The sequence below is a fragment of the Labrus mixtus genome, chromosome 21 (assembly GCF_963584025.1).
Source record: "Labrus mixtus chromosome 21, fLabMix1.1, whole genome shotgun sequence".
In the NCBI taxonomy this organism is placed as follows: Eukaryota; Metazoa; Chordata; class Actinopteri; order Labriformes; family Labridae; genus Labrus; species Labrus mixtus.
In genome coordinates, this window is record NC_083632.1 from 12,519,821 (window position 1) to 12,547,082 (window position 27,262).

The 27,262-nt window shown below is 40.6% G+C and overlaps 2 protein-coding genes across 2 annotated transcripts; one reads left to right on the forward strand and one right to left on the reverse strand.

Annotated features, from left to right (window-relative positions):
- Positions 1 to 924: 924 nt before the first annotated feature.
- LOC132955392 (integrin alpha-M-like) lies at positions 925 to 14,083 on the forward strand. Its single transcript, XM_061028239.1, has 30 exons — positions 925 to 1,134; positions 2,393 to 2,495; positions 2,662 to 2,759; positions 3,148 to 3,218; positions 3,389 to 3,503; positions 3,795 to 3,922; positions 4,095 to 4,237; positions 4,980 to 5,130; positions 5,264 to 5,414; positions 5,656 to 5,729; positions 5,858 to 5,975; positions 6,644 to 6,780; positions 6,898 to 7,044; positions 7,139 to 7,354; positions 8,094 to 8,227; positions 8,485 to 8,627; positions 8,724 to 8,878; positions 9,031 to 9,156; positions 9,504 to 9,577; positions 10,638 to 10,779; positions 10,881 to 10,979; positions 11,069 to 11,148; positions 11,231 to 11,317; positions 11,422 to 11,491; positions 11,613 to 11,711; positions 11,862 to 11,942; positions 12,914 to 13,024; positions 13,137 to 13,250; positions 13,331 to 13,441; positions 13,577 to 14,083. The coding sequence occupies exons 1-30, from the start codon at positions 1,098 to 1,100 to the stop codon at positions 13,667 to 13,669; spliced, it is 3,408 nt and encodes a 1,135-aa protein (XP_060884222.1). The 5' UTR covers positions 925 to 1,097; the 3' UTR covers positions 13,670 to 14,083.
- Positions 14,084 to 14,219: 136 nt separating this feature from the next.
- Positions 14,220 to 27,262, reverse strand: LOC132955391 (uncharacterized). The gene is made up of 32 exons (XM_061028238.1): positions 27,084 to 27,262; positions 26,717 to 26,985; positions 26,476 to 26,621; positions 26,080 to 26,389; positions 25,517 to 25,679; positions 25,150 to 25,418; positions 24,909 to 25,054; positions 24,513 to 24,822; positions 23,950 to 24,112; positions 23,583 to 23,851; positions 23,342 to 23,487; positions 22,946 to 23,255; positions 22,383 to 22,545; positions 22,016 to 22,284; positions 21,775 to 21,920; positions 21,379 to 21,688; positions 20,816 to 20,978; positions 20,449 to 20,717; positions 20,208 to 20,353; positions 19,812 to 20,121; positions 19,249 to 19,411; positions 18,882 to 19,150; positions 18,641 to 18,786; positions 18,245 to 18,554; positions 17,682 to 17,844; positions 17,315 to 17,583; positions 17,074 to 17,219; positions 16,666 to 16,987; positions 16,380 to 16,551; positions 16,028 to 16,293; positions 15,746 to 15,843; positions 14,220 to 14,646 (listed from the first exon to the last, which is right to left on the reverse strand). The coding sequence occupies exons 1-32, from the start codon at positions 27,236 to 27,238 to the stop codon at positions 14,395 to 14,397; spliced, it is 7,008 nt and encodes a 2,335-aa protein (XP_060884221.1). The 5' UTR covers positions 27,239 to 27,262; the 3' UTR covers positions 14,220 to 14,394.

Sequence of the window (27,262 nt, forward strand, 5' to 3'; positions counted from 1 at the left end):
ATTCTGCAGCAAGCAAAGCACACCAAGTCACCAGATACTGTGTACAAATTAGTATACACTATCAAAGTATGTGAGTCTTATAACATTGAAACTGTAAAATGTTACCGCTCATTTGGGATAAGACATTGGAGAAGCAGTCAAACAAAAAGGAGAAGTGTTCCTTTTTATTTTTAGGTGTATTTTTGTCATGGTGAGGAGAGTTTGAACAGTGCAGTGATAGTAGCCCGTGTGTTCACAAATGTTGTTGAGAAAAAAATAAAAGACCATAAAAAGCTACCAGTAACAGAAATGACTTTCTTTGTATTTTCAAGACAAAAAAAGGAACATTTTTTTCATGAAGAGCAGGCGGTTCAGACTGGCATTTCCCTGATTTTATCTTACTTTCATCTTTAACTTCCCTAGGGGAAGTTTATTTTGCTGCGAGGTAAAATATATATTACATCAGCATATAGCATATATATATATATTTTTTTTTTTACATAAAACAAGATTAAAACCCTTAAAAATTATACATTCAAGTATCTGCAGTCTTGTCAGGAAATACAAGCGTGTTTAAGTGTCCATTAAAATTCAAAAGCAGGAAGAGAAAAACAATAATTTATATGTGTAAAAAATACATCATACAATTAAAACAGACGTTAACAGGAAAATACTGCATCCTTATCAGAATTGAGTTGTTTATGGAGGATGTGTCAAGCCTTGGATGTTGCTAAGTAGGTAAAACTTCATCATTGTTGATAGTAGAAACTTGTAAATGGATGTTTAATTGTGTTAGGGGGTGTGAGTCTTTGAAAAACTACTGCTTAGTGGGTAGATCTAACATGAAAGATCACATATCCTTCATGCAATCAATTGACAGAGTGTGCTCATTTAAAAGGAAACTGTTAGTCAACATTGAAACTCCTCCTGCTTAACAGTTCCTCTATCTGACTGCCTTAGCTTTAAGCCCCCTTGTGCATTTTTGCTTTTGACATCTCCTGTTCTGACACAAGTAGGAATAGATACTAGGTCGGCCAGTTAGTACATCAGCTTCCAAACAAAAGTGTGTGAGCTCATAAAATACAGAATCACAAGGTTTCTCTCATGGGAGTGTCATAATGGCATGGATGATTACTTCTGCAGTATTCCTGACAGGTGAGTTAATTCCTCCTGATTATGTCTTCCATCGTCTACTTAATTAAGCTAATGGATAATAATGTCATTTAATGATTAGGATTCAATTAAAATCTTCATCATCTCTCAGATGTATTCCTTATGCTTTACCTTTAAACACACTGCTGAACACTTTGTAGAAAAACAGTTAAGATGATCACTTCCTCATTTGCATTTTTTATCTTTGAATTTGTAACCAGTTAAAATATTAAAAGAAGCAGAAATAGGAGCGTAATGAAAGGCTTCCTACAGCTGCTGAAGTATTTTCTGCTATTGCTGAATATGTAAATATATTATGTGATTCAATGTAATACCACAACAGCAGTAAAACACAAAGAACTGGACTGATAAGTAACAGGAGTGTTCAGAAGATCAAGGCGAATCAATATGTTGACTGTGTGTATTTTCGAGAGTTATTCCTGCTGCTTGAAGTCATAAAAGCTGCAGAAGCCAAACAAATGTTTCCAATGCTGACAAGAAATAGAAGAAACCAATCTCATGGAGCTGATTCATTATCTGAAAAATTATGAATGCAAAACTTAAAGAAATAATACCAATTTGGGAGCAAAGACTAGGCACTGCAATGCACAAGTTATCAAAATGTATTGATGTCCATTTAAGGTGTCAGTCTGAGTTGAGCAGATAAGAGGAAGCCTATGTTTCCTTAAAACACACCATCAAATCAATCAATACATTGAAGCTTTTGATTATTAATACAAGGAAGTCATTTGTCATGCTGTATGAATCATGTCCATTTTCAGAGACACTCATGTTGTGACCAAATAAGGATAAAAAGGATGACAATAAAGCTTTCTTAATATCAGGAAATGCTGTAGGATTACAAAAATAGAAATAAGGCCTCCTACATGTTCTCGTGTCACAACTTTGTCTTTACCTTTAGAGTTACTTTAAAGAAAATGCTAGAATATATATTTCTAGCTCTTAAAAGGGGGATAATTATGACATAGAACCACTATCACAAATGATCAGAAAGACAGATAAACATCTCCAAAATGTCTTCTGGAATATGTTTTGAATATGAAGGATTATGTTGTGTCAATAAGTTCAGAACAAGAACCTTTCTGACTTTGGCTCTCTCTAGTGGCATTATGGAGAAAGACAATGGCAGACATCATCCATAGATCATATAGCTGATCACTTTTCAAACACACCAAATAACATAAAATAAAATGTACAAAACACATAATCTGAAACATGACCTTCTTCTTCTTTTCCTCAGTGTTTAAAGCTGCACTTTGTTTTAATATCGACCCTGCGGCCTGGAAGACCTTTGAAGAGGATGCTGAAGGTTTTGGATACCAGGTTGTGCAGAGAAACTCTGAGTAAGTCAAATCATAGATTTTGAAGGGGGATATGGGTTCACAATTGTAATTTGTCAACAACTTTGGTTATTTTAATTTCTTTTATTTCTGCTATCTGCCATATTTCTGCTTCACTTCTCTCAACAATACGTCTCTTTCACTTGTCTCTCTGGTTTTATTCCATCAGCCTGCTGGTCAGTGCTCCTCTTGAACAATATTCTCAGACAGGAAGAGGTGTAATCTATAAATGTTCCACCACTTCCTGTGCAAGACTGTCACTTTCAAGTAAGCAACCTTTCGTTTCCAAACGCTGCAAGATTAAATAACAAGCTTTAGATTGTATGTTTAAAGAAATATTAAGCACACTGTTACTAGGAAATATAAGGGAATTACTTTCTTGCAGTTTGTTTGTTGCGTTTTTGCATATTTTGGGACTCAATTTTTTTTAAAATAATTTATTAAAATGCAAACATTTTGCATGGTTTGATGAAAACTAATAAAGGTAAACCACATGCTAAATGCTAAATTTGCCTTTTCCATGAGACTTTTGCAACCATTGAACTCGACAAGAACAGGCTGTTGAACATTTGACTAATGCTGCTAGGACTTATCAGAATACATAGGGAAGTATGTTTGGGTTGTAGTCACTGAGCCTGTGATTTTTTTTATGCAGCGCCACAGTTTGCAGTCAACATGTCCCTTGGTCTGGAAATGGCAAATGATCCCGAGACACAAAACACATTGGTAAGCAGAAGAACTGAAGAGACTGAAAGAGCATTTCTGATATCAACGCATAGATCTGCAAATGGATACATATAAATAACTGTGTCTAAAATGAAATGATTTTCCTTATATTTTACATTATTCTGTTAAAGATCTGGGACATGATAGCCTTTTTGCTTATATTTATGTAGGTGTGTGGACCAACCATCCCAAAAGACTGCCGAAGTATCACCATGTATGACGGTGTATGCTTAGAAATAGCCAGTAATGATCAGGTCCGACGTTCAATGCCCTCTTCCCCTAAAGGTAAATATTTGGTTTTATAAGAGCAAGAAACATTTAATCAAATAAGTGTAGTAAAGGTCAGATAATATTTGCATATATCTGAAAAAATTAATTACTCCGGACACACAGCAGAAGATGCATAGTGGCAGAAATCAAAGCATCTGATTAGTTGTCATATTGCTTATACAGGTACATCTGACCGCCTGACCAGGCAGACACTACACTCATCAGTAATGTAGAAAAAGATGTGTAATAAATGTTAAAACTACTTGACCTGAATGGAAACTGCAAACACTCTCTTCTTTTTGACAGAGTGTCAATCCCAAGCAGACATCACATTCCTGTTGGATGGCTCAGGCAGTGTATTTTCCTCGGATTTTACAAAGATGAAGAATTTTGTAAAGGAAATGATCAACTTGTTCCAGGGTAAAGACACAAAGGTATGTTTGTGTTCATGCACGCCAGTCAAACAACAGAATCGCGCTGATTATTTGAAAAAGAAAAATCCAGCAGTCCTGGGCTTTATACAATATGAAATTATTTTGTGTTCTAGTAGCATTTAACTAATACATAAACATATCATTGAATTAATCTTTTTCTTCATTGTTGCAGTTTGCCATTGCCCAGTTCTCCAGTAGGTTCCAAATCCATAATTTCTTGAGTACATTTGATGCTGCAAGGTGGAATAATCAAATTAACCAAATACGACAGCTTACTGGGGGTACTCATACAGCAACTGCCATCAAACGTGTTGTGTAAGTGCATCCAAGTTGTTGATGACAGTACCTCCTGCTTTTATTTTTACAGACAGGAAGTGGATTGTAGTCTAAAATTGAACAGTTTAAAGTTCACTACGACAAGTTGAATGGTATATGATGTTTTAAAGATTTGAAATTGCACATTATTCAGGCCTGCACTTTTCCAAAGTTGTTTGTAGAAAAACATATTAATATTAACGCACATGGGTTAAAACCTTCATGATAAAAAAAGACAGTGGAGCAACTTGGATTTTATTCATGTACAATGATGAAACTGGACTGATACGTAACAGGAGAACTTAAATGAATGCTTTTATAAAACCCTACTATCCCTATCAATAAGACCGTTCTCATTAATACTGCAAAGTTCTAATTGACACAACTTATATCCATATATGTAATCCTTATTTAATTTTCGTTATGCCTCCAGCCCAATACAATGACCTCCATTGAATGACAAGTCCTTTGCAGTGCTCACAGAGTGAAAAAAAAAAATCAATGCTGAACCTTTACTTTCATTTGCATAAACTATTAACCACCAAAGAGATAAATATTTTAAATCTGGTCTGAATAGAGATATGCAGCGACTTAATTCTAGTTGAAGAAAGGGTAAAACACATTTTTCTAATATAATTGAACTCCCTGTTTAGTTTCTTAAAGTATAAATTATTTTTTAACACTGCAAAACAAGATTGAAAATCTGTATTAAAAGCAGATCTTTTTTTTTTCTTTTTTACAGAGAGGAGATCTTTATTGAAAGTAGAGGTTCAAGGAAAGATGTGAAAAGAGTTTTGATCATCATTACAGATGGAGAATCTAATGGCGTATTTGACTTGAACAAAGCAATACAATTAGCTAATGACAAAAAGATAGTTCGATTTGCCATTGGGGTAAGTAGTATCTGTGTTTATATCTCTGTCTTGTGCTTAGCCTGCGTCAAATGTGCCCATTAAGAGCTTAAGCAGAGCCAGTATTTGACCTTCAAAGTACAATATGTTGAACACTTTATCCAAACATCCCTAGGTTGGGAATGCATTCAGTTCACTGGATGCCATAAACGAACTGCAGAGGATTTCATCTTCTCCTTCAGCAGACCATGTGTTCCAGGTGGAAAACTTTGATGCGCTTAATAAAATAAGAGAGACTTTGCAGGAGAAAATCTTCTCCATTGAAGGTATGAATGTAAACTCATAATATTTCCAGTTGAAATTAATCTAAGTTTTCTTGTTTCAAAAAGTTTTAGTTTTTTTGGTCAGTTATAAAAAGATTCTTTTCAAGCTGACCATCCATTTATTAAACGTAAGTCAACAGTAATATAGTTGTTTTCTTTAGTACACCACTGTAAGTCCAATAATAAAAAGTAGGAAGGAAGATAATTCAAGCTACGTATGTGCTCTTTTATGTTGCTTTCACAGGATCTCAAACGGCTGGAGAGACACTGAAAAGAGAAATGTCTCAAGGTGGATTAAGTGCAGTTTATGCTCCTCAGGTAATTACAGTTACAAGATATCCACTAGACAGTTGACAGTCATAAACTTTTGAATGTGTGAATTGTTTAGCCTTCGACAAATGTTCTGTGGCACAAACTCGTTCTTGAAATGTTTTAATTAATTAAAGGGAATACGGATGAGTATCGTTGGTGCTAACCAGTGGAAGGGAGGCTTTGATCAATACTCAGCCACATCCCAACACAGCAGCTATGAACCTGACAACATTTTGCCTGACAGTTACCTGGGTAAGAACATGAAAGTTTTCCTTATGCATCTGCCTGCATAAAAAAAAAGACAAAATGCTGTTCTCCCAGCCCACAACACTGTAACAGATATCCACTAGACAGAAACCCTACAATAAATAAAATAACTTTAAAAAAGAACCCAAACAGTGAAAATAATTTTAGATTAAATATAAAAAAGTCATACAGTGTCGTTAAAGTGCAAAGGTCCATTAGATACAGTTCGTGTGGCAGGGTGGCACAGTTTGTTTATGATCCTGAAGGTCTAAGAATAAAAACTGGATTCAGCAGCTGGATTTAGCAGCACTGCTTTGGTACCTCTTGTCTGATGGCAGGACGGAGAACAATTTGTGGGATGGGTGGGTAGGGTCCTTAATGAGGCCACAGGGGGAAAAGGGGTACCAATGATTTTGCTGGCAAGTCTTCACCTCATCCTGTATAGCTGCTGTTGTTCGACTATTGCCAAACCTGGAAATGAGTAGTGTAAAAAATGCTTAAAATGGTGATGATGAGACTTGCCCTTTTTAGTCATCGGAGGGGATGGGGCCGCTGTTGAGCCATTTAGTCTATGGCAGAGGTGTTGACAGAGGAGGTTAGATTGCCTGCAAAGTGCACACCTACGAAATATTGGGTTGCTGGCCCTCTCCTCAGCTGTGACTCTCTTATTCCAGGTTACTCCATGGCAGTTGCTAAAACCATGCAAGGCTCTTTGACAATTGTTGGCGCTCCAAGACATGGTCATGTAGGAGCTGTGGTGGCAATTCAAGAAAACAACGCTGAGCAAATGATCGACCCAACCAAATATCAGGTTTGTGTTTATACCAAGAGAGGCTATGAAAGATAATGTCAAGAAAATTAAGAATAATAGCTTAATTTAGTCTCCTTTAATGTGATCATTTGGTTGACAATATGCCACTTACTTCAGTTTCAGAGTGGGGAATATTTTGGGGCTGAGGTTTGTGCAATGAATTTGGATCCTGACACCTACACTGATCTAATCCTCATATCGGCCCCGATGTACGTAGACGATGACAGAGAGGGAAGAGTTTATGTTTGCCACTTAACTGGTTCGGTAAATTACTTTTATCTAGTTTTATTTATGAAGTTGTGTGTTTCTTATGTAACGACTGTGCAAACGTTGACTCTCATCCTTGTGTTTTCACCAGAAAGTGGACTGTCACTTAGATTCTCCATTGGTACTGAGAGGGGCTGAATCTGACAAAGGAAGGTTTGGGTCTTCCCTTGCCGTATTGCCTGATCTGAACAAGGATGGTCTCCGTGATTTGGCTGTTGGTGCACCTTTGGAAAATGACATGAAAGGCAGTATCTACCTATTTCATGGCGAGGGAGGACACAGAGGAATTAATCCTGATTTCTCACAGGTTAGCAATTATGGTAAATGTAGAGAAGCCACAATTTCATTTAAGGTTTTTAAATGTGTGCTTTCAAGTTTGCCCCTCAAGCTTATATAAGATCAAGTATCATATACAACATAGCTGTTGTCCACTTAACGATATAAAACATGTACTTTGTCTCATTGTCTACACTCATTGGTTTCTGAAGAGGTTTTATGAACACCAACTATGCAGCTGTTTTAATGTGGAATGGTAACTCCAACTAATTTCCTGATAACTGAGAAGAAGGCTTTCTGCAAACGCTCTTCTGTCTCCTCATCTTGCAAGCTTTTTTCACAACACAAACAAAGCCCGCAGTTTAAGATCAGAAACAGGAATTGACATAAGTGAAGCCTAACCTCCTGGCCAACAGCTACAATGTGCCCTCTTATCAGTCAAATCAGCCATGCCCCTTATTCTGCCTCCTTTTGACCTTAACATATACAAAGCAATTGATTTACATGTCAAATAAAAAAATCATCCCCTAAATATATATTACCAAAAAATTAAACGATCTATAGATACTAAAACTGTCTAAACATGTTTATTTCTGCTGTGATAATGTGCATTTCAATGTGGGCTCCAATGAGGATTCATTTGTTTTTGATTTTTGGAGCCAGCCTCAAGTGGATACTTGAGGAACTGCAGTCATTTGTACTTCAGTATTGGCATTTTTCAACACATGAGATTGCCTCTGGAATAAAATCCATACATTTTCCTTATACAGAGAATCACTGGTTCTGAAGTCAAGTCACGACTGATGTTCTTTGGCATGTCGATCAGTCAGTCGTCTTTTGACCATAGTGGGGACTCCCTGCCAGACCTAGCGGTGGGCTCAAAGGGCAAAGTTGTTCTACTAAGGTAAGAGGTTCTTGTTATAAAAATAAGTCTCTGACATAACTCTACCTTTGGTGTTAATTCATAAATTAAATGTTCAAATTTAAATTTTAATGTATACCAGTCAGAGATTAATAAAACATTTTTTTTGTTTCTTTGCTCTATTTAAGGACAGATGTATTCACCTGTAAGGGATTGATTCAGGCCTCTTAAACTAGTCCATTTGGTCTTCTGTTGGACCAAAACCAAAGTTTATGTTTTCCTGCTCTGTTCATTTCCAGATCAAAGCCAATAGTGATGGTTGAAGCTACGATAACATACAACCCAAACCAAGTCTCCACTCAAAACTCAGACTGCTTAGTACCATTGCAAAACACGGCTAGAATCTGCTTTCACATGACCAGAATCTCTGAAGTGAAAACAGGTTCCTATTTCTCTTGAATCCTCTAAACCACATAGATACTCCTTCCAATCCAGGCCTTTCTATGACTAACTTCTTAATAATTCAAATCTATTTCAGCTCAAGCGAGGATCAACTACACTCTTACGCTGGATGCCACCCGCAAGGCACCAAACAACCGAGCTTTTATCAGAGATAAAATACGAGAGGAGACCAGATCAATTACTCTTACTTTACCGCTACGGCAGTGCAACAATATTGACTTCTTTGTTCAGGTGAGCTCTCAGACAACGAAAAAATTAAATCTGGTCCACTTTGTAGTGTATGTGCCTTTGAATGGCATAAGAAGAAGTGACTCTAACTTGCTTCTCACATACTGAAAAGTGTCATGTTTGAAGTATTTCTCAATCAGTTCCTCTGCTTGCAGGCTTGTCCAGTGGATGCTCTAAATGAACTGCGCAATGAACTCAGGTTCACCTTTGAAGGCTTGCTCTCTAACACAGGTCTTAGCCCAAGTCTTGCCCAACAGGCTCAGATGACAAACTATTATCCTGTAAGTTATCTTTGTAAGACTCCTTCATTTATTGGTTGGTTTGAACTTGCTTTTCAATACTTTTAAGATGTTGTCTTTATTGAAATAATTGAACATCAAAGCCTGCCCTTTCTGGGGTAAAATACAACTTTTATGGCAAAATTATATGTGATTTCTTGTCAACAAAATTGTACATTTCAAGATATTTAACATATGGAGGGCTCTGTAATGCAATGTGATTCCATCTAAGCAATGTTCACTCATTACTACATTTAATTCTAAAAGTAGGAACACAAACCTATAACTGATGTTTTGTGTGCTATCACTTTATTATCCTAATGTTGTTTACCTCATACTCTCTTCCACAGTTAGGATTTGAGATCAACTGTGGCAATGACGGCAAATGTGTAGATAACATGAAAGTGGATTTCAACTTTGCTAGGTGAGTTGCAAAAATCAAGTCATACTTGTGTTTCAGGTCAGATGACAAGAGAAAGTTTGCACATTCACTTTTAAAAGCATGCCCTTTTATTTCCTTTATTTCAGTTGTGTTGTTAAGTATAGGGAAATTCAAGGCACAAATGTTTCAGCTTTGCTTACTAGCTTACTAGTAGTAAACATGTAAGCCTTACTGCTATTTAAGAAACCTCAAATTCCTATGTATGTTTTTTTAGTTATTACTCCAGGTGTGGCATATCAAAGACAGTCCTTTTAGCACCCACTTGAGATTTTCCATAAAGTCATATTAAAACTGTTCTTACCAACCTTAGCTGCCTTTGTATTTTATGTTGATTAGTTAGTAGGCCAAATGGTAAGAACCTAAACTGAGATCGTAAACAAAGACTGTTTTAAACATGGACGTAGTCTCAGTCACTGTGAACCCATGAAGAAATGAGCCATAGAGACTTCAACTGTATTTAAAACCAGTAACATGTTTATTTCTGCTGTAAAAATGGGAATTTATGGAGATTCCTTGGCTGTTGGAGGCAGCCTCTAGTGGGCTTTTGAGGAACTGCAGTTCCTTTGCACTTCTGCATTGGCTTCATGTTTTAAAGACAGAGGTTGACGCTTGATCGTAACCCATTTTAATCTTGCATACTGCCAAGCTAAGGTCAAGCTTTTAGCTCAGAGCATTGTTGTGCCTTAGATATAACGGCATAATGATAATAATGATTTCACAGCTTTACAGTGTTGTGAAAGCACGAGAGGCATGATGACACACAGGAGAAGCTACATGTACACACACTTAAGACACACACACACAGTACTGTTCCCCGCTGCCTGCTCCAACATTACACATTGTCAACATCTTCACCGCATTACGCCTCTGTTACAACCATGCAAGGTGGATATGGGGCAAAACATCTCACCTCACCATTCTACCTCCATGCTTTGATATTGTAGACGGGGGTGTAAGTATCCCGCTTTGAACTGGCATCTGTAAGTGCCATAAGTCTTGTCCTCCTCTACCTTCACTTTTCTCTTTCCTTGTTATCTGTCAGATCTTCAGAGGTTAGAGTTGGCATTGATGAACTGTTGGATGTCACTGTCTCAGTGGAAAACTCAGGGGAAGACTCCTACAACACTCATGCCATTCTAACTTACCCGGCTGGACTCTCCTTCAGGAAGTTTACGATTTTGCGGGTGAGGCGTAAGGGTCAAGTCTGTATCAATTTCATCTCTGGTCTGTTTTTCTCTCATGTCACACGGAAAAGCCTTTTTTTTTTTTTTTTTTTTAAATATAGGGAAGAATTGAATGCAATTCATTGGACAGTGAGGATGGTTCATCACGAGGAAAGACAGACTGCACTATTGACCAGCCCATTTTCAAGAGTGGCACTATGGTTTGTTTGTTATTTATTTTTTAGAAGATGTCATCTCACTGCTGCAGAAAGGGAAATATCTCTGATAGCTCTCATTTCTTGAATTTTAGGCTCTCGTCATTGTCTCCTATGGGATTGAATCCAACAGTCAACTTGGCAACAATATATTTTTTACTGCAAATGCTACCAGGTACCAAAATCTTAAGTATTCAGTTGTGTTTGTGTGCAATAGTCAATTCCCAATTTGTAAAATGATTGGACTTCTCCTTTAGTGGGAATCTGGAGCACTCCCCCTCAAGTAAACTCTACAAAATGAAAGATATTGATGTGAAGTACAGCATTTTTGCAACAATTGAAAGGTATGTGTTGCTCTATGTTGAACAAAATTGATTACTTAAAATAAATTCATAATTACCATTCATAGTGGACATTTTATCAGCTAATATTGAACTTGTCTCTTTAGTTCCCTCAGCTACAAAAATTTCACTTATGGAAAAAATGACTTGCAGAAACCAGTCCAACAAACAATTTCGGTAAAATCTCTTATCATTACAACAGCAATTATTTTAAAATGTATTCTCTATTTAAAAAAAAAAATTCATACTCAGGTAGTGCTTTATTCAAGTACCCTTTTGTTTTCCTCCTCTCTCTAAGGTCGCAAATGATATCAGAGCTCTGAATTTCACAGTAGTGATCAGGGTGCCTGTAAAACTTGGTGATAAAGACATCTGGGTGGATTCAAGCAGTTTTCAGGTGAGTTGGGATTTTATTCCAATAAAAAAGTCTCAATTTTAGCTTTTTTTGTTTGCATCTTCAGCCTTACAGAACATTGCATTAACATGGTTATATGAGGATCAGATGTTGTTGTCTGTTAAACTGAATAATAGGCTTTTTATTTTTCAGATTCCGGGCTGTCGAAGAGAAATAGATGCGAAACCTAATGTCACAGATTTCATTGTACAAACACAGAAAAATAAGATAGTGGTAAGTATGCCTCTACTGCACAGCCTGTTGCATAGAATTATATCTGTACATTTCTAACCCTATGTTTCTTAGACTCCTTTAGAGGAAACAATTAAAATTGCATTACACAACCCTACGACGGAGGATTAGGGCCGCGTTAATTTTTCAAAAAAAAATTTATTTCGAGACTAAACTCGTAAATTAGCGAGAATAAAGTCGTAAATTTACGAGTTTGAGACCAGCCTTTGCGAAAATGATGAAAGTAGAACTCTTAAAGTCTTAAAAGAATAAAGTCGTTATTTCAGTCTATATCAGAAGAGCAGCAGCAGCATGTTCTCAAATGACAAACATGGAGCACCTTGTTATACTTTAGTAAAGGTTTCACTATAAGGACATAGGCTACTTCCTTGTATAGTGGGAAAAAAACTTCATAGTTCAAGAGAAGTTGCAAGAGCTCATGTGGGCTCTGCACATGAGACACTTTAACAAGGCAGACCGATAACAGACACAAATAGTTGTGTTGGGGCTTTACTTATGCAGATATGAAACTACACATGCTTTTGGCAAAATCATCATCTTCACCTTGTCATAAAATATCAGCACCCTGAAAAGATACTGCAAGAAACTGTGGCTTTTCCGAAGAAAGAACCACACTGACTTGGAGGAAGTTGTCTGCAGAGGAAAAGACTTTAAGAGTTCTACTTTCATTGTTTTCATGCAGGCTGGTCTCGAACTCGTTAATTTACAAGATTATTCTCGTATATTTACAAGTTTTATCTCGAAATTAAAAAAATTAAATTAAATTAACGTGGCCCTAATCCTCCGTCTTACAACCCCACATTTAGCTGCAGACTCTTTTCTTTTTTGGAAATAAAATATGGCATCCTTGTGATTCTTGTATACCTAGAGTTTTTTTTTTTTAAATGTTGGCATACAGAGACTTAAAGGTCTACGTCTTTCTTTGCCTTTTTCTTTTTTTTCAATCACAACAGGACTGCTCTGTAGCCATATGTGGTGTGTTCAAGTGCAAAACGTTCATGGGAAGACTGGAGAGTAAAAAGTATCAAATCTCTGCCAACCTGAGCTCTCGGTGGATAGAACAGGTAAATCATGTGTATAATATTCAACTTGAAATTGAAAGTTGGTCAAATGTAGCTCATAATAACATTGGATAATAAATATTATCCTATAAAACTTTCATTAATTCTCAAACAGATTGGACTTCAATCTGCCAAATTTCTCTTGACCAGCACAGCCACTCTGGAGTACAACACAAACCAGTACATTTTCTTTTCAACAGGATCTAGTAACACTCCCCCTGTTCGCAAGGTGATTACACAATGATACACCTTTTCATGCTTTTTAAAGAGTTTCAATTTAATCCACATCCTGTCTTTTTTTTCTGACAGATTGAGATGGTGGTAGAGGTGTATCCTGAACATGACTTCACCAAAGAGATTGTTGGAGGATCTCTGGGAGGGCTGGCTCTGCTGGCTTTACTCACTGCTGGCCTATATAAGGTGAGAAACTGTAGACAAACTCTTTCAGTTCATAGGCAGCTTGAAAGGATTTAAAAAATATTTTGACTTGTAGAGTTTTCTCAGTTGACTCATTGTGCATGTTTGGATGTAATATCTCTTGTGTTCTGCTCTCAGGCTGGCTTTTTCAAGAGTAAGTACGGTCAGATGATAAAGGAGGATGCAGGAGAAGGAGGGAGTCCAGGTGGTGAAGAAGCCCTCTCACCATAATAATGATATATATTTATCTGCTTTTTTACTTCTGCCAGCGAAACATGTAATTTCATGTAACTTGTTTTATAGTTCTCATTTGATGCTCACTTAAAAAAATGTATAGAATGCAGCCTTTGCTGACAACGTAAACTGCTTTGTTTAGACTAAATCATCACATTTTACTGATCAATGTTTTTGTTATTAAAAAGACTTTCGATATGCTTCATCAATATTTATTATATATGTGACAAAAAATGACATTCCATTTGTCACAAAACTTCATTCACATTCTTGTTTTGAAGGAAACACAAAGGTATAACACCAGTAACATTCTAGTTTTCCTTCATTTAACTGAAACAAACACATTTTGAAAAACACATTTCCCTGTTTGATGTATTAAAACCATACAACAATAAAATGTAAACTTTTGAAGTGTCTCATAATGTAACAATCCTATCACTTTGACCTGAGTATCTGAAGTGCATTAACAGACTAGTTAATGTTTGTATTACTATGTGATGTTTTAATTGTGACCTGCTGAGGGACTGCAGATGTAAACTAACTAACTCTAACTCTGGTAACAATTATGTTTGATATTGTACATGGTCCCTTTACAAATAAAAAGTTAAGAAGAAGAAGAATATAATGAGAGCCTTAAAAAGGAGCTCAAAGCTCTCAAGATGACTTTTAAGTGCAGTAATGAACAACTTCATCCATCCTCACTGACAGTAACCCTAACATTATCACAAAAGGAACATTGAGGCAATAGGAACGGTGAAAGAGACGAATAAGGAAATTGAGAAACTTGGTGCATTTCCTGTTGCTGATGGAGTTGGCATGTCACCAACCGTCTCCTTTAAAAAGGATCCAAATCTAGACGTTTTTGTGAAGACCTGAACATCCGCACGTACTGATTTACTTCCACTCATTGACACGACAGCCACCTGGAACCAAGAAGAGTCTGACTTGCATAGTAGAGGGGCGCCCTGATCCCCCTGCAAATAAAAAAAAAACAGAACAATCATCACAAGTGTGGTCATGACAACTAGAAAACTGCTGCTCAGTTGAAAAGTTATCTGATCAGATTAAAGCAATTGGTTAGAACCACATTTTGAAATTGGTTTATTTAATTATTCGGGGGGGGGGGGGGGGGGGGGGGGGGGAAGCATTACAAAATTGAATGAATTCGAGTAACCCAATGTGGGCTGTTGTCCAGATAAAAGCTACTGTTTGTAATGTTCAAAACTATTAAGAAGGAATTGGACAACTTTGATCCAATAAAAACAGAAAAAACCTGAATCCAGCAGAGGGCCCGATTCAGGCTGGATTTGAGAAATACATTCTAAATAAACAAAAGATGTTTAGTTTTTTCTAGACATTTCAAACAAATTTTAAATGCTGATCTGAAATAGCTGATAATAAACAGACATAGAAAATAAAGAACACGTTTGTAAAAATATTTTTTTCTGCATTACATTTTAATGTCAAACATAAAATAAAAGAAGAAGAAGAAGAAGAAGAAGAAGAAGAAGAAGAAGAAGAAGAAGAAGAAGAAGAAGAAGAAGAAGAAGAAGAAGAAGAAGAAGAAGAAGAAGAAGTGGAAGATAGTTGATTTCTAAATCTGGATCATTCTTTTCCAGATTAAACTAGGTCTTTAATTTAGACTTAATTTCTTTTGTATTTTTTTGTGCAAGAAGAGAGGCAAAGAAAACATGACTACATGAAAGTATAATACAGGGAGATGATGACCAATCACCAAACAGTGACAGTGACAAACAAAGAAAAAAAAAAGCTCAAACAATTAGGAAAAAGTATAATAATAATAATGAATAATAAAACGAAGAATTGCGTAGCAAAAAGTGTTTGCTTGGGGATGAGAGCCTTTGTTGTGAAAGATGAGAGAGAGAGAGAGAGAGGGGGAAAACAGAAATGAAAAAAAGGAAAGTTAGAAAAATGGGTGGGGGTGATAACATGGGTTAGTGGAGTCACAGTGGGGTTATCCAAAAGGTGTCCGATGCATCAAGCAAATCAAGGCACAACTCAGGACCGAATTTGGAATTTTAGATACTTGAGTATTGTGAAACTTGTTATTACCTGTTGAAGATCCATGGTATAAGTGCAGATGTTCTCCAAATCAGAAACATTTCCACATCTTGCCACTTCAGTTTCAATGTCTCGGAGACCTGAGCCAGCTTTATCAGCACAGAGACAATCTCATTTACCAACATGAATACAGTCTCAGAGAATTATCAATCTCTACCTGGCATACAATAAAAAACTTTAAGATTACAAAATCTTTTGAGAAATAAAATGTGTAAGTAGCAAAAAATAAACGCAAATAAGTAATTAAATAAGTTTCAATAAAAATAACCTTACCCCTGTTCTTGCTCCCTTTCCCCCAGCCTGGCACCCAGCATTGACTTCCAATGGGGAAGGTTCTGGCGTTGTTAATGTCCATACACACAGGCTGGATATAATCCTTGTAGTTTACTGGATTACCAAGCTGCAGCAGTGCTATGTTTGAACTAGTCATTTTGCTCACTGTAATTTTCACAACGCCAAGAGACATCTCGAACTCTTCAGACCCGTTCACATGCTGGTGGCCAAGAAACACAGTCCACTCACTGACATCTGGGTTGGAGCTGTTGAGAAGTTAAAGGGTCCCACTTTTCATTATCATGCTCATGAATCCTTTTTAAAAATGTATGTTAAATGTTTAAACACTTACCCCGAGAAACACTGGGCAGACGTGAGGACAAACTTGTCAGCGATGAGGGTTCCCGCACAAGTGTACACCCCATTCCTGTGGAGGCTAACCATCCAGGGCCATGTTCCCCCAGGTACAACACCACTGTCACCTACAGCACGGCTACTCATGGGAGCTTTGCCACACACTGACCCTGAATAAAATATTTTTTTGATTTGAAGAAATGGAAATAAATAACAACTAACCAACTGACAAATAATTCTGAATTGATTGAGCGGAGAAAATGGATTATATTCACAGCACTCACTTGCAGGACTGGTGATTATACTTGGTTTTGTTGTTGGTTTTGTTGTTGGTTTTGTTGTTGGTTTTGTTGTTGGTTTTGTTGTTGAAGGTGGTGGCAGGCCAGGACAGGTGTAGCTGCTGTCAGCATCAAGCCCATTAGAGGTGAACTGGACAAAGCCGGGCTTATCTGAGCTGATGAGGGACTCGATCCAGGACTGGTAACGGGAAACCCTGGAGTAGACTCCCGGCAGATTGGGCCGAGCACAGCCAAAACCAAAACTCACAACTCCAGACTGGACCCAGATGGAGCCCTGCTGATTCACCATTGGACCTCCTGAGTCACCCTGGGAGTTGGAAGCAAAGAAATAAAGGTCACTGATTTTGGAATGCGACTGATTGTCTGTAAGAACGCAAAAAAAGGTATTCCTACCTGACACGAGTCTTTGCCTCCTGCCAGAACACCAGCACAAATCATGTTGTCTGTGACTGTACCCACTCCATTGAGGCAGTTACACTGTCGATTTCCCAGAACTGGCACCTGCACTTCTTGCAGAGTTTCAGGGAACGGTAATGACACTGAGGGGGCAACACGAAGACAGACAATTCACACATCCACCTGCTGTGTATAAGACACATTGTCCAAACTGTTAGCCAGCAACAAGCAGACTCACCTCCCTCCTGGACTGCGCCCCAGCCAGTGACCCAGCTATCAGTACCGTTGTTGAATGTACTGTCACCCGCTGCCAGACACACAGGCCTGATGTAGTCTGTGAATTGGACTGGTGTGGAAAGTCTGAGCAGAGCAATGTCATTGTCACTGGTGACACTGTCATAATTTGGATGCAATATGATTGTGTCAACACTCTTGGTCACTTCATTGGGGTTCTCGCCTTGAAGGTTCTGACGGCCAAGAGAGACCTGCCAATCGGTGGGACTTGCACTGAATTAAAAATGATAGAAACGCATTGGTTTTAGGACGACGTTGGGCCAAAACGTTGCAAATGTACAGACAGAAAGACATTTGTTTTGACTACCCACCTGAAGAAGCAGTGAGCAGCAGTCATTACCCACTCTTTGTTGATGAGGGAACCACCACAAACATGGCCGCCAAAGATCTGCAGACTAACCTGCCAGGGCCAACTTCCAGGTGGTGCGTCTTCACCTCCAACTATCCTGGTGTTCAGGGGTGTCATGCCACACACTGCAAACAACACACAAAGCATTGAAGATGTATCTTAGGTTTCCCAGAAGGCTCACAGTACTAACTAAGGGCTATTTTTAACAAATTATTTTAGAGAGAAAACAATTATGACATAAATTTCAGTGATAGAACTTTGTAAAAAAAAAATCATGAACTAAATGAATTGACAATTAGTTTTTAGCCTCTATATGTATGGTTTGTAAACTTCTGACATTGACAACGGCTTATGGTTGCTTCAGAACAAACAATGAGGTTGACAGCATTCCACATGTGCCAATAGGCTGAGAGCAACGTACAGTACTTTCTGAACCAAGCATTACCAGTCTGTTATTTATTTTTCTACAAATTGGAAACAAGGTGACATTCACATAAGAAGCATTTTGGAATCTGAGATACTTACACTCAGCACTTGAGGCAGTGGATCCTGAATCTGGGGTGGTTCCTTCTGGTTCCGCAGTAGTAGGGGTAATAACAGGAGGTGGCAGGCCAGGACAGGTGTAGCTGCTGTCAGCATCAAGCCCATTAGAGGTGAACTGGACAAAGCCGGGCTTATCTGAGCTGATGAGGGACTCGATCCAGGACTGGTAACGGGAAACCCTGGAGTAGACTCCCGGCAGATTGGGCCGAGCACAGCCAAAACCAAAACTCACAACTCCAGACTGGACCCAGATGGAGCCCTGCTGATTCACCATTGGACCTCCTGAGTCACCCTGGGAGTTGGAAGCAAAGAAATAAAGGTCACTGATTTTGGAATGCGACTGATTGTCTGTAAGAACGCAAAAAAAGGTATTCCTACCTGACACGAGTCTTTGCCTCCTGCCAGAACACCAGCACAAATCATGTTGTCTGTGACTGTACCCACTCCATTGAGGCAGTTACACTGTCGATTTCCCAGAACTGGCACCTGCACTTCTTGCAGAGTTTCAGGGAACGGTAATGACACTGAGGGGGCAACACGAAGACAGACAATTCACACATCCACCTGCTGTGTATAAGACACATTGTCCAAACTGTTAGCCAGCAACAAGCAGACTCACCTCCCTCCTGGACTGCGCCCCAGCCAGTGACCCAGCTATCAGTACCGTTGTTGAATGTACTGTCACCCGCTGCCAGACACACAGGCCTGATGTAGTCTGTGAATTGGACTGGTGTGGAAAGTCTGAGCAGAGCAATGTCATTGTCACTGGTGACACTGTCATAATTTGGATGCAATATGATTGTGTCAACACTCTTGGTCACTTCATTGGGGTTCTCGCCTTGAAGGTTCTGACGGCCAAGAGAGACCTGCCAATCGGTGGGACTTGCACTGAATTAAAAATGATAGAAACGCATTGGTTTTAGGACGACGTTGGGCCAAAACGTTGCAAATGTACAGACAGAAAGACATTTGTTTTGACTACCCACCTGAAGAAGCAGTGAGCAGCAGTCATTACCCACTCTTTGTTGATGAGGGAACCACCACAAACATGGCCGCCAAAGATCTGCAGACTAACCTGCCAGGGCCAACTTCCAGGTGGTGCGTCTTCACCTCCAACTATCCTGGTGTTCAGGGGTGTCATGCCACACACTGCAAACAACACACAAAGCATTGAAGATGTATCTTAGGTTTCCCAGAAGGCTCACAGTACTAACTAAGGGCTATTTTTAACAAATTATTTTAGAGAGAAAACAATTATGACATAAATTTCAGTGATAGAACTTTGTAAAAAAAAAATCATGAACTAAATGAATTGACAATTAGTTTTTAGCCTCTATATGTATGGTTTGTAAACTTCTGACATTGACAACGGCTTATGGTTGCTTCAGAACAAACAATGAGGTTGACAGCATTCCACATGTGCCAATAGGCTGAGAGCAACGTACAGTACTTTCTGAACCAAGCATTACCAGTCTGTTATTTATTTTTCTACAAATTGGAAACAAGGTGACATTCACATAAGAAGCATTTTGGAATCTGAGATACTTACACTCAGCACTTGAGGCAGTGGATCCTGAATCTGGGGTGGTTCCTTCTGGTTCCGCAGTAGTAGGGGTAATAACAGGAGGTGGCAGGCCAGGACAGGTGTAGCTGCTGTCAGCATCAAGCCCATTAGAGGTGAACTGGACAAAGCCGGGCTTATCTGAGCTGATGAGGGACTCGATCCAGGACTGGTAACGGGAAACCCTGGAGTAGACTCCCGGCAGATTGGGCCGAGCACAGCCAAAACCAAAACTCACAACTCCAGACTGGACCCAGATGGAGCCCTGCTGATTCACCATTGGACCTCCTGAGTCACCCTGGGAGTTGGAAGCAAAGAAATAAAGGTCACTGATTTTGGAATGCGACTGATTGTCTGTAAGAACGCAAAAAAAGGTATTCCTACCTGACACGAGTCTTTGCCTCCTGCCAGAACACCAGCACAAATCATGTTGTCTGTGACTGTACCCACTCCATTGAGGCAGTTACACTGTCGATTTCCCAGAACTGGCACCTGCACTTCTTGCAGAGTTTCAGGGAACGGTAATGACACTGAGGGGGCAACACGAAGACAGACAATTCACACATCCACCTGCTGTGTATAAGACACATTGTCCAAACTGTTAGCCAGCAACAAGCAGACTCACCTCCCTCCTGGACTGCGCCCCAGCCAGTGACCCAGCTATCAGTACCGTTGTTGAATGTACTGTCACCCGCTGCCAGACACACAGGCCTGATGTAGTCTGTGAATTGGACTGGTGTGGAAAGTCTGAGCAGAGCAATGTCATTGTCACTGGTGACACTGTCATAATTTGGATGCAATATGATTGTGTCAACACTCTTGGTCACTTCATTGGGGTTCTCGCCTTGAAGGTTCTGACGGCCAAGAGAGACCTGCCAATCGGTGGGACTTGCACTGAATTAAAAATGATAGAAACGCATTGGTTTTAGGACGACGTTGGGCCAAAACGTTGAAAATGTACAGACAGAAAGACATTTGTTTTGACTACCCACCTGAAGAAGCAGTGAGCAGCAGTCATTACCCACTCTTTGTTGATGAGGGAACCACCACAAACATGGCCGCCAAAGATCTGCAGACTAACCTGCCAGGGCCAACTTCCAGGTGGTGCGTCTTCACCTCCAACTATCCTGGTGTTCAGGGGTGTCATGCCACACACTGCAAACAACACACAAAGCATTGAAGATGTATCTTAGGTTTCCCAGAAGGCTCACAGTACTAACTAAGGGCTATTTTTAACAAATTATTTTAGAGAGAAAACAATTATGACATAAATTTCAGTGATAGAACTTTGTAAAAAAAAAATCCGAAACTAAATGAATTGACAATTAGTTTTTAGCCTCTATAGGTATGGTTTGTAAACTTCTGACATTGACAACGGCTTATGGTTGCTTCAGAACAAACAATGAGGTTGACAGCATTCCACATGTGCCAATAGGCTGAGAGCAACGTACAGTACTTTCTGAACCAAGCATTACCAGTCTGTTATTTATTTTTCTACAAATTGGAAACAAGGTGACATTCACATAAGAAGCATTTTGGAATCTGAGATACTTACACTCAGCACTTGAGGCAGTGGATCCTGAATCTGGGGTGGTTCCTTCTGGTTCCGCAGTAGTAGGGGTAATAACAGGAGGTGGCAGGCCAGGACAGGTGTAGCTGCTGTCAGCATCAAGCCCATTAGAGGTGAACTGGACAAAGCCGGGCTTATCTGAGCTGATGAGGGACTCGATCCAGGACTGGTAACGGGAAACCCTGGAGTAGACTCCCGGCAGATTGGGCCGAGCACAGCCAAAACCAAAACTCACAACTCCAGACTGGACCCAGATGGAGCCCTGCTGATTCACCATTGGACCTCCTGAGTCACCCTGGGAGTTGGAAGCAAAGAAATAAAGGTCACTGATTTTGGAATGCGACTGATTGTCTGTAAGAACGCAAAAAAAGGTATTCCTACCTGACACGAGTCTTTGCCTCCTGCCAGAACACCAGCACAAATCATGTTGTCTGTGACTGTACCCACTCCATTGAGGCAGTTACACTGTCGATTTCCCAGAACTGGCACCTGCACTTCTTGCAGAGTTTCAGGGAACGGTAATGACACTGAGGGGGCAACACGAAGACAGACAATTCACACATCCACCTGCTGTGTATAAGACACATTGTCCAAACTGTTAGCCAGCAACAAGCAGACTCACCTCCCTCCTGGACTGCGCCCCAGCCAGTGACCCAGCTATCAGTACCGTTGTTGAATGTACTGTCACCCGCTGCCAGACACACAGGCCTGATGTAGTCTGTGAATTGGACTGGTGTGGAAAGTCTGAGCAGAGCAATGTCATTGTCACTGGTGACACTGTCATAATTTGGATGCAATATGATTGTGTCAACACTCTTGGTCACTTCATTGGGGTTCTCGCCTTGAAGGTTCTGACGGCCAAGAGAGACCTGCCAATCGGTGGGACTTGCACTGAATTAAAAATGATAGAAACGCATTGGTTTTAGGACGACGTTGGGCCAAAACGTTGCAAATGTACAGACAGAAAGACATTTGTTTTGACTACCCACCTGAAGAAGCAGTGAGCAGCAGTCATTACCCACTCTTTGTTGATGAGGGAACCACCACAAACATGGCCGCCAAAGATCTGCAGACTAACCTGCCAGGGCCAACTTCCAGGTGGTGCGTCTTCACCTCCAACTATCCTGGTGTTCAGGGGTGTCATGCCACACACTGCAAACAACACACAAAGCATTGAAGATGTATCTTAGGTTTCCCAGAAGGCTCACAGTACTAACTAAGGGCTATTTTTAACAAATTATTTTAGAGAGAAAACAATTATGACATAAATTTCAGTGATAGAACTTTGTAAAAAAAAAATCCGAAACTAAATGAATTGACAATTAGTTTTTAGCCTCTATAGGTATGGTTTGTAAACTTCTGACATTGACAACGGCTTATGGTTGCTTCAGAACAAACAATGAGGTTGACAGCATTCCACATGTGCCAATAGGCTGAGAGCAACATACAGTACTTTCTGAACCAAGCATTACCAGTCTGTTATTTATTTTTCTACAAATTGGAAACAAGGTGACATTCACATAAGAAGCATTTTGGAATCTGAGATACTTACACTCAGCACTTGAGGCAGTGGATCCTGAATCTGGGGTGGTTCCTTCTGGTTCCGCAGTAGTAGGGGTAATAACAGGAGGTGGCAGGCCAGGACAGGTGTAGCTGCTGTCAGCATCAAGCCCATTAGAGGTGAACTGGACAAAGCCGGGCTTATCTGAGCTGATGAGGGACTCGATCCAGGACTGGTAACGGGAAACCCTGGAGTAGACTCCCGGCAGATTGGGCCGAGCACAGCCAAAACCAAAACTCACAACTCCAGACTGGACCCAGATGGAGCCCTGCTGATTCACCATTGGACCTCCTGAGTCACCCTGGGAGTTGGAAGCAAAGAAATAAAGGTCACTGATTTTGGAATGCGACTGATTGTCTGTAAGAACGCAAAAAAAGGTATTCCTACCTGACACGAGTCTTTGCCTCCTGCCAGAACACCAGCACAAATCATGTTGTCTGTGACTGTACCCACTCCATTGAGGCAGTTACACTGTCGATTTCCCAGAACTGGCACCTGCACTTCTTGCAGAGTTTCAGGGAACGGTAATGACACTGAGGGGGCAACACGAAGACAGACAATTCACACATCCACCTGCTGTGTATAAGACACATTGTCCAAACTGTTAGCCAGCAACAAGCAGACTCACCTCCCTCCTGGACTGCGCCCCAGCCAGTGACCCAGCTATCAGTACCGTTGTTGAATGTACTGTCACCCGCTGCCAGACACACAGGCCTGATGTAGTCTGTGAATTGGACTGGTGTGGAAAGTCTGAGCAGAGCAATGTCATTGTCACTGGTGACACTGTCATAATTTGGATGCAATATGATTGTGTCAACACTCTTGGTCACTTCATTGGGGTTCTCGCCTTGAAGGTTCTGACGGCCAAGAGAGACCTGCCAATCGGTGGGACTTGCACTGAATTAAAAATGATAGAAACGCATTGGTTTTAGGACGACGTTGGGCCAAAACGTTGCAAATGTACAGACAGAAAGACATTTGTTTTGACTACCCACCTGAAGAAGCAGTGAGCAGCAGTCATTACCCACTCTTTGTTGATGAGGGAACCACCACAAACATGGCCGCCAAAGATCTGCAGACTAACCTGCCAGGGCCAACTTCCAGGTGGTGCGTCTTCACCTCCAACTATCCTGGTGTTCAGGGGTGTCATGCCACACACTGCAAACAACACACAAAGCATTGAAGATGTATCTTAGGTTTCCCAGAAGGCTCACAGTACTAACTAAGGGCTATTTTTAACAAATTATTTTAGAGAGAAAACAATTATGACATAAATTTCAGTGATAGAACTTTGTAAAAAAAAAATCCGAAACTAAATGAATTGACAATTAGTTTTTAGCCTCTATAGGTATGGTTTGTAAACTTCTGACATTGACAACGGCTTATGGTTGCTTCAGAACAAACAATGAGGTTGACAGCATTCCACATGTGCCAATAGGCTGAGAGCAACGTACAGTACTTTCTGAACCAAGCATTACCAGTCTGTTATTTATTTTTCTACAAATTGGAAACAAGGTGACATTCACATAAGAAGCATTTTGGAATCTGAGATACTTACACTCAGCACTTGAGGCAGTGGATCCTGAATCTGGGGTGGTTCCTTCTGGTTCCGCAGTAGTAGGGGTAATAACAGGAGGTGGCAGGCCAGGACAGGTGTAGCTGCTGTCAGCATCAAGCCCATTAGAGGTGAACTGGACAAAGCTGGGCTTATCTGAGCTGATGAGGGACTCGATCCAGGACTGGTAACGGGAAACCCTGGAGTAGACTCCCGGCAGATTGGGCCGAGCACAGCCAAAACCAAAACTCACAACTCCAGACTGGACCCAGATGGAGCCCTGCTGATTCACCATTGGACCTCCTGAGTCACCCTGGGAGTTGGAAGCAAAGAAATAAAGGTCACTGATTTTGGAATGCGACTGATTGTCTGTAAGAACGCAAAAAAAGGTATTCCTACCTGACACGAGTCTTTGCCTCCTGCCAGAACACCAGCACAAATCATGTTGTCTGTGACTGTACCCACTCCATTGAGGCAGTTACACTGTCGATTTCCCAGAACTGGCACCTGCACTTCTTGCAGAGTTTCAGGGAACGGTAATGACACTGAGGGGGCAACACGAAGACAGACAATTCACACATCCACCTGCTGTGTATAAGACACATTGTCCAAACTGTTAGCCAGCAACAAGCAGACTCACCTCCCTCCTGGACTGCGCCCCAGCCAGTGACCCAGCTATCAGTACCGTTGTTGAATGTACTGTCACCCGCTGCCAGACACACAGGCCTGATGTAGTCTGTGAATTGGACTGGTGTGGAAAGTCTGAGCAGAGCAATGTCATTGTCACTGGTGACACTGTCATAATTTGGATGCAATATGATTGTGTCAACACTCTTGGTCACTTCATTGGGGTTCTCGCCTTGAAGGTTCTGACGGCCAAGAGAGACCTGCCAATCGGTGGGACTTGCACTGAATTAAAAATGATAGAAACGCATTGGTTTTAGGACGACGTTGGGCCAAAACGTTGAAAATGTACAGACAGAAAGACATTTGTTTTGACTACCCACCTGAAGAAGCAGTGAGCAGCAGTCATTACCCACTCTTTGTTGATGAGGGAACCACCACAAACATGGCCGCCAAAGATCTGCAGACTAACCTGCCAGGGCCAACTTCCAGGTGGTGCGTCTTCACCTCCAACTATCCTGGTGTTCAGGGGTGTCATGCCACACACTGCAAACAACACACAAAGCATTGAAGATGTATCTTAGGTTTCCCAGAAGGCTCACAGTACTAACTAAGGGCTATTTTTAACAAATTATTTTAGAGAGAAAACAATTATGACATAAATTTCAGTGATAGAACTTTGTAAAAAAAAAATCCGAAACTAAATGAATTGACAATTAGTTTTTAGCCTCTATAGGTATGGTTTGTAAACTTCTGACATTGACAACGGCTTATGGTTGCTTCAGAACAAACAATGAGGTTGACAGCATTCCACATGTGCCAATAGGCTGAGAGCAACGTACAGTACTTTCTGAACCAAGCATTACCAGTCTGTTATTTATTTTTCTACAAATTGGAAACAAGGTGACATTCACATAAGAAGCATTTTGGAATCTGAGATACTTACACTCAGCACTTGAGGCAGTGGATCCTGAATCTGGGGTGGTTCCTTCTGGTTCCGCAGTAGTAGGGGTAATAACAGGAGGTGGCAGGCCAGGACAGGTGTAGCTGCTGTCAGCATCAAGCCCATTAGAGGTGAACTGGACAAAGCCGGGCTTATCTGAGCTGATGAGGGACTCGATCCAGGACTGGTAACGGGAAACCCTGGAGTAGACTCCCGGCAGATTGGGCCGAGCACAGCCAAAACCAAAACTCACAACTCCAGACTGGACCCAGATGGAGCCCTGCTGATTCACCATTGGACCTCCTGAGTCACCCTGGGAGTTGGAAGCAAAGAAATAAAGGTCACTGATTTTGGAATGCGACTGATTGTCTGTAAGAACGCAAAAAAAGGTATTCCTACCTGACACGAGTCTTTGCCTCCTGCCAGAACACCAGCACAAATCATGTTGTCTGTGACTGTACCCACTCCATTGAGGCAGTTACACTGTCGATTTCCCAGAACTGGCACCTGCACTTCTTGCAGAGTTTCAGGGAACGGTAATGACACTGAGGGGGCAACACGAAGACAGACAATTCACACATCCACCTGCTGTGTATAAGACACATTGTCCAAACTGTTAGCCAGCAACAAGCAGACTCACCTCCCTCCTGGACTGCGCCCCAGCCAGTGACCCAGCTATCAGTACCGTTGTTGAATGTACTGTCACCCGCTGCCAGACACACAGGCCTGATGTAGTCTGTGAATTGGACTGGTGTGGAAAGTCTGAGCAGAGCAATGTCATTGTCACTGGTGACACTGTCATAATTTGGATGCAATATGATTGTGTCAACACTCTTGGTCACTTCATTGGGGTTCTCGCCTTGAAGGTTCTGACGGCCAAGAGAGACCTGCCAATCGGTGGGACTTGCACTGAATTAAAAATGATAGAAACGCATTGGTTTTAGGACGACGTTGGGCCAAAACGTTGCAAATGTACAGACAGAAAGACATTTGTTTTGACTACCCACCTGAAGAAGCAGTGAGCAGCAGTCATTACCCACTCTTTGTTGATGAGGGAACCACCACAAACATGGCCGCCAAAGATCTGCAGACTAACCTGCCAGGGCCAACTTCCAGGTGGTGCGTCTTCACCTCCAACTATCCTGGTGTTCAGGGGTGTCATGCCACATACTGCAAAATATATTAG

Excerpts from the sequence above, each read along its gene's own strand:
- LOC132955392 (XM_061028239.1), top strand. The coding sequence starts at position 1,098 with ATGGCATGGATGATTACTTCTGCAGTATTCCTGACAG. Across the intron at positions 9,157-9,503 it reads AGATGACAAACTATTATCCT|TTAGGATTTGAGATCAACTG; the intron begins GTAAGTTATCTT and ends TCTCTTCCACAG. Across the intron at positions 11,943-12,913 it reads CACAGAAAAATAAGATAGTG|GACTGCTCTGTAGCCATATG; the intron begins GTAAGTATGCCT and ends CAATCACAACAG.
- LOC132955391 (XM_061028238.1), bottom strand. The coding sequence starts at position 27,238 with ATGACACCCCTGAACACCAGGATAGTTGGAGGTGAAGACGCACCACCT. Across the intron at positions 25,680-26,079 it reads CACTGCCTCAAGTGCTGAGT|TGTGTGGCATGACACCCCTG; the intron begins GTAAGTATCTCA and ends TGTTGTTTGCAG. Across the intron at positions 17,220-17,314 it reads GGGCGCAGTCCAGGAGGGAG|TGTCATTACCGTTCCCTGAA; the intron begins GTGAGTCTGCTT and ends TTGCCCCCTCAG.